The 6,993-nt window shown below is 40.8% G+C and overlaps 1 protein-coding gene across 1 annotated transcript in view; it reads right to left on the bottom strand.

Annotated features, from left to right (window-relative positions):
• Positions 1–2,874, bottom strand: part of ACBD6 (acyl-CoA binding domain containing 6) — an 80,335-nt gene extending 77,461 nt beyond the window's left edge. The window contains exons 1-2 of the mRNA XM_026853443.1: positions 2,810–2,874; positions 2,187–2,283 (exon numbers count right to left, since the gene is read on the bottom strand). Coding sequence (XP_026709244.1) covers positions 2,187–2,240 — 54 coding nt within the window. The 5' untranslated portion in view covers positions 2,241–2,283; positions 2,810–2,874. The remainder of the gene's footprint in view (positions 1–2,186; positions 2,284–2,809) is intronic.
• Positions 2,875–6,993: the final 4,119 nt, after the last annotated feature.

Below are 6,993 nucleotides of genomic sequence, written 5' to 3'. Positions count from 1 at the left end.
AAAAAAAAAAAAAAAGAGTACAGAGAACTATGAGACAGATCAAAGTGAGAGGACTCCTGATAGCATTTTGGTCATATAAAAGTGGAGTTAAAAGGAAGATGTCATAGGAAGGACGGGTGATTTCTTTTAAAGAAAGCAATGCCACCTGTACTTTAATGCTAACTTCTAAATTACATTCTCTGCTAATGTAACTTCCTCTGCTAGGCCTTTCTGCACCTGAGCACATTCCTTCAATGTAAAGCACTCAGATCTCTTGAGACTAGCTCAGCCATAAGCAAGGCACAGGAAGAGGAAAGAGTCAGGACAAGAAACCTCCTGTGTAGTGGTGCAGGGACAGCAAACCAGCCAACACCCTACAAATTTTCCTCAGCATTATAGCCCCGTGCCCTGAGACCACACAGAGGAAAAAAATCACTGGCTTCAAAAAGCCAGGGAATATATGCATAGTTACATGAGTGAGAGAAAAGTATCTATTGAAATACTACAACAAAAGCAGCTAAAGAAAGAAAAATCACATTTTTTAAACCACTCCATCAACTCAGTCCTGCCACCTTCACAGAAACTTCTGTTCAAGCTCCAGCATCGCTATCCTCCCTGCAAGCCCACATTTCTTGTATCAACTGTTCAAAAAGGGAGGACAAAGGAATGCACGAATGTGCAAACACGCTGGTGCAACAGCATTAACCAGCATGGTCTAGTTTCTGCTGAGTCCTGGGGACAGGCTTATGCAAGGACTGCAGTGGGAAGAAACATGCTCACAGGCATTCATTTCTCAGCTTAGGGCAAGAGGTGAGGAGCAGTGCTGCAAACCATTCTTTGTTATATGGCTTCTTTAAAAATATTTTCTAACAAACTAACAGATTATTCCAGTTTCCTAGCTGACAGTTTTGTAACCTGAAGGTAACACCTGTTACAATAAGTATTTCTCTGAGGCAAGAAAGTGAAGGGAGTACCCAAAGCTAAGCTTGTCACCATGCATGAGAAATCTAAATGAACAGAAGCTCTACTAATAAAAATTCAGGAAAGTGTGGGGTGTTACGGTTTTCTGGGTTTTGGTGTTGGGTTTTTTTTTTTTCCATTGTTTAATGAGTATTCATGTTTCACTTTACTAAACACTTTCTTCATTCAGGATCATCCATGGATTATTTGTAAATTATTTTATTTCTGTATGAGAATTTTAGATTGGATAAGAATTTACACAGCATGCAGTTAGCTTTTGCTAACTGCTCTGCACAACATATACAACTATTTTCCCCAAGGCCATTAAAAAGGGTTTCCGCTAAATGACAGTATTTCTTTGCTGCAAAAACAAGATCAACACCATGAAACATGAATGAGTGAAGAAAAAACAATTACTCTTAAATCTCCAGATCAGCATCAGAAAACAGCTGAGAATCAAATTCTTAATCCAGAGGCTTGTGCTCAACATAAGATTTTGCTTCCGACCAAGTGCAGGACCAAAAAAGAATCCATTTCCTACCATGAAAAGAAATTACCATGCCTTCAGCATTTTTGCTGTTGCTGAAATACCTCCAATCAAAGGTAATACTTTTTCTAAAGAGCAATCCTCTTTAAAAATTATATAAAAATCAGTCTATAAACAGGGAGATACCTTTAAATATTCAATCAAGTAATAAACCTGGCAGATGAAAGACCGATTAAGTAAAATGACAGTACATTCTCCCCATAACACACACATACAGGACTTACAAATACACTTGTTATGTTGGGAGTACCTAATCATAATCAGATTTGGTAATTTGCTGCATCGAAACAAAAAGGAAACATTTTTAGAATTGATCATGCTGTTCATGTCACTTTCATGGAGATTACTTTGTATTGATCAACATTTAAATAGTAGTTGAAAAGAGAAAGATGAGAAAAGGATAAAAAGTATCTTTACATGCTAAATACAGCATGAACCAATAAAAGCAAAATAAATTAGATCACTCCAGTCAAGCCAACCCTGTGCATGTGCTCACTGTAATGAGGATAATTATGAATGAGATGGGCCTTCATGTTTCAGTCATAACAAAAGGAGAGTTTTAAAAATGAATTTAGACTTTAATCTGCTCAAAATGAAGTTTGCCATGCAGCAATTAAAATCTGTATAATGCCAAACCATTGTCAGCTTTACAAAGACAAATACCAGTTTGTTTTCTGAACAGTATTTTCCTGTTTCCTACCTGTGGATTCCAACTGGGGTCCAGTTTTTTCACTGTAGCAACATATTCCTGCATAGCTTGATGAGGGCTGGTATCTCCCAGGGCTTTCCAAGCCTCCCTAGGAAAAACATCAAAACATCAGCAAGTCACTTGAAGACAGCACACTGTTTTTATAGTGTCATCAGTGGAACATAGTGAACAGATTCATTTAAATACATTCGGGGGTGCAAAGCCATTTTTCATTCAGTTTGAAATGGTCAACTTTTCTCTGAAGTCATGAATGGCCACTGTCAGTGCAGCACTCCACTGTGAAAGGATCTTTCAGGGGATCCTGATCCAGGCTGAAGCATAGTTTGTGTTCACAAAGTAAAGCTGTTTGTAAAGCTGTAGCTATTTTCACAAAATTTTTGTTGTTTACAGGCTAATTCTGGATGAACAAGGTAAATACAGGAATCTGGTATTTCAGGTCTGCATCAGACATAGCAGCAAACGTTTCTTTATCAAATGAAAGATTTTAAAGACAGTTCAGTGGCAGACTCTCAAGAGTTGACATCCTCTAGATCCATAATCCGTCAACAGATGAGACAAGACACAACAAAAAGCAGAGCCAGAAATTCCTAGGAATTACAAGGATTTCATCTTACCATTTCTGCTTTCCCTCAAAATCAAAGAAGCTTGGCTTGGGAGTGTTACAGGTTCCAAATTTTACCTAAAGAAAAGAAATTTCCTTCTTTTAGAACAAAGCAAATGGAAGGGGACTTGGCTAAAGAAATATTGTGTTCTGATGGTTTCAGTGTAATTTTGTTCTTATGACAGAAGACAGGTTTTTGAGGGAAAAAACCGATACAACTCAATCCTATCTTACCCTCATTTTAGTTCTCTCGCAGTTATTAGCGCCTCTGCACCCCTGTGTTTTCTTTGCGTGATGCAAGGGAAGCAATTTTGTTATGCAGCTCATTTCTTCTGCATGCATTACCCAACAGGGATAACCAGCAAGTGATTTCTCACTTAATGTTATGTTTATTACCCAGCCAAATGCCTCATCCTCCACCAGTATCAAAAAAAAAATCTGTTGATTAGGGTTTCTACGGAGATGATTATTCATTAAGGCTGAAATTCACCTCCTTCTGCAGAAAACTCGAGAGAACTGACTTTTAAAATTATTTTCAAGGTTTTCTGGAAGACAAGGGGACAAACCCAGAGCAAAAGAATGCCAAGCAGCTTCTGAATTTGCTCTGAGGCATCCCCCTGCATAGGAAGCACTGAATGAGAGACAAGTCAAGGCCTGAGTGCCAGAGGTGAACCAGTCTGTCACAAGCACACCAGAAATTAAAACGTCGGGGGAGAAATAAGAAACACGAGGAAACAAGGGAATGAGCCAGAATTGGTGGATAGATACAGGAAAAACATAATAATCTTACAGCCACTGTAAAACAGACTCGGTGCCAGTGGGATTCAAGCAGTTTTCCATAGGGTGGTGTACTGATGGGACAGATACAAAGCCCTTCCTCTCGCTGCAGCGAAGCCTAGCGGCCATAGCTCGTCTGTAAACTCACCCACAAAGGGGGACATAGAGAACTGACAGAGGCATCACCTGCCCAGGACTCCAAAGGCACAACCACGTTCCTGCAATGAAGCCAGCCAGCGCTGACAATTGTCTCTAGAACGGAGCAATTAGCAGGTTGAGATTTGGGTAACAGATATTTTCTTGAAGTCAGCTCAGGAGAATGTGTAAGTGAATGTGCCTCTATCCTTGTATGGAAGAGCAAGGGAATATGGGTCAGGACCCAAGAGATCTGGCTGCTATCAGTGCCCCTTTCTCACAGAAAATAAAGCCCCTTGCACACAGGTGTCACTGGCCACATTAATCTAACTGAAATGAAAATATTGTGATAGGGATTTACACAAAACACAGGGTTTGGGGGTTTTCTGTTTGGTTGGGTTTTTTTCCTTTTTTAAATGAAAGTGCTGTATATCCCACAGGGATGATGGATGAAAGACTGTAGGAAGCCAGAGCAGAACCACAGCTCCAAATGCAACAGCCCCTGGGAAGCAGTTATTGCATCAAGTCCTCCTAACACAGGGCAGAGCCCCGTGCAAAGAAAACCCAGCACAGATGGGGGATTTAATCAGACCCCAGGGAGGGAACACGGGGATGTTCTGGAGGTGAGCAAAGGCTGCTGGTTGAACATTTTGTTAGCCAAGCAAAACTTAAACTGCATTCATCAAATGTTTTATGAAATATGCTCAAGTGTTCGGGCAGGTGAAGTGCTTAAATCAACTAACAATTCTTCACCTTAACAGGGTGGAGATTTTATGCTGAGGATGGAATCATTAATCAGGCTTTAAAGAGAGCATGCCCATGCTGAGAGATATTTATTAGTTACACTATGTTTTCATTTAAAGTGTTAGAGGATATGAGTGACTAACTGAAATTAATTTTCTGTACATCTGACTGTCTCCCAGTGAGCAATTCATTCAAATTAGAACATCTTAGCTGGCCTTTAAAGCAACATACCACATTTCATGGAGAAACACGAGAAAGAGCTAGCAACGGTTAAGTCCTATAATAAATCAGTCATGATTCACATAGTGTAAATGTTTTCTCGCGTGCTCAGAGGTGGATTGGACCACTTGTTTTAAAAAGCAAAACAAACATGGAAATAAAATGCAAATTCATTACCTGTATGGAAAATGCCTGCTTGGCAATTCTTTAGTTCAACATCTAACCTGCAAAAATTGGCCAAGTTGGATAAAAAAATGATATGTTTAATATTAATTTTCCACTGCCATCATCAAAACACGGCAGCAGTTTCCTCTCTTTAGATTTGGCATTCAAAGGCTGTTCTAGTGTCAGGAAAGACTGTTAGTAACATTGATAGTAATACAAATCAAGGAACAGTAGTTAAATTTCATCCATCAAGAGGGGAAAAAAGTGTACTTGTGCCCTGTTTGCTATTTTAAGATATATTAAAAAGCCTTGCAGTGGTTTTGTTGGAAAGGAGAATATAAAGGTTTTGGCTTCCCTCTTTTTGCTGCAAGACTCCATAATGCATCAGAAACCAACCAGGAATGTAACATTAGAGAGGACCTGAGCCTGACAGCTGAGCAAGAGGAGCTTTAGCTAAATATGCCAATGATGATGAATACTGGGGGCAAAATTTTGTGAAGAACTCTGTCCTGATGCTATTTCCCTGAAGGACCTCAAAAGCTCTTTTTCTCCATAATCAGCAGAACGACAAGAGCCTGTATTAGTATTTCAAGTCAAGAGTTTCTCATTCTGTGTCCACAAAATTACTGATGGTCTCCAGGGGGCTGACTGGTCACTTGATGCTTAGCTCTCCTCATCTACAGTTCATCAGCTGCATTAAAAAAAGAAGACAGCTAGAATGCATTAAATACTTTCCTAGTATTGCAACTGCATGCAGAGTCATCTCCAGGCATTATACTCATGAATTGTACAAAGATGACCCAGGCAGCTCCAAACAGGAAGTGTCTGCAGACATTTCCATTTGTGGCCAAAATGGAAATTTAGAAACCTTGGATAAAAGCCTTCATCTGAGAGCTGAAGGTCACAACATTCAGAAGAGTGCTCAGATAGACAGACACTCAGAGACAGGTTAGCACTGCATACCCACCCCATACAACTTCAGCTGCTGGTCGAGACTGGGAGAAATCTTGAGATCCTCCTTACACCTTACTCCACAACTGATCTCCAATCCTCCTCATCCCAGTGGTGGTGGTAAAATGGCTCTTTGCTAATTTTTCAATTAATATATTTATACAGCAGGGAGTTCCAGACAAATACTCTTACCTGACTGTAAATCTTGTAAGGTGAATCATACTTGCGGCCTACAGCTACGGAGTAGTAAGAAGAACTGAACCTACCTCCGTGGTCAGGAGGACTAAAAACTGTAAGCAGGATTTCTAACTGTACACGGGCCAAGTAAGCTGAATTTCTTTGGCAAGACAGGAATTTCTGCCTGTTCCTGCCTAAAGCTCTGCCCCATTAGCCTGCTCCAACCCGTGGGAAAGCCCTGTACTCAAGTGACTGAAAGTGGAGTGTAGAGAAGAACAAGCAAACATCATCCACAGAAGGCGAGGGGTCCTAGCCCTGATGACCAAGGGGCTGTATGTCCCAGAGAGAGCGACACTGACACCGAGTCAGTGCCATCCCACTGCCCTGTGCAACAGGAAGCTGCAGGCAGAAACTCCCAAGTTCAGGGCAAGTTTGTGGCATTGTGTTCTACAACATTTGAAAGATGTCATGCAAAAATGGGATTATATTCTTAAGCCTGCAGTGAGAGACTGCATAAAGCCCTATTTTGCCAAGGGCACTGGGTTTCCAGCTTGCTGCACTTCTCAGCATTTACTTAGGCACTGGTACATCCTCCCGGCAGGGCAGTTTTTTCAATCCGATCTTTTTCATCAAGTTCTAGATTCCCTCCCGTCTCTGAATGATGACTGCTACATTGGTCTTCATCATAGTTTCTGAACCTCAGTTCTTCACCTCCCCAACACAACAGGCAAGTGCTGTCTTTACTTCACCACTACAGACTCAAGGCACAGATGAGTGATTTGCCCAAAGCCACACAGAAAATGAGGGGAGAAATCAGTCCCAGTCCAGAGCCCTGCCAACTAGTGTGTTCCTCCTCCTGTTCTGGGGCAGAGCCGTAAACTCAGCAACATCTTCTAAAAACCTCACTGGAGATGACAACTAAGCAATTCCCTTATTTTCAAGTCTCTGACACATAAACAAAATCAGAGAGAAGAGTAATAAAATCCTGAAATGGCCTCCAATAAAAGGTAATAAAATTCCGGGAAAATG

The sequence above is a fragment of the Athene cunicularia genome (assembly GCF_003259725.1).
Source record: "Athene cunicularia isolate RWA chromosome 8 unlocalized genomic scaffold, athCun1 chr8_part1, whole genome shotgun sequence".
NCBI lineage: Eukaryota > Metazoa > Chordata > Aves > Strigiformes > Strigidae > Athene > Athene cunicularia.
This window is presented reverse-complemented; position numbering and strand designations above follow the sequence as displayed.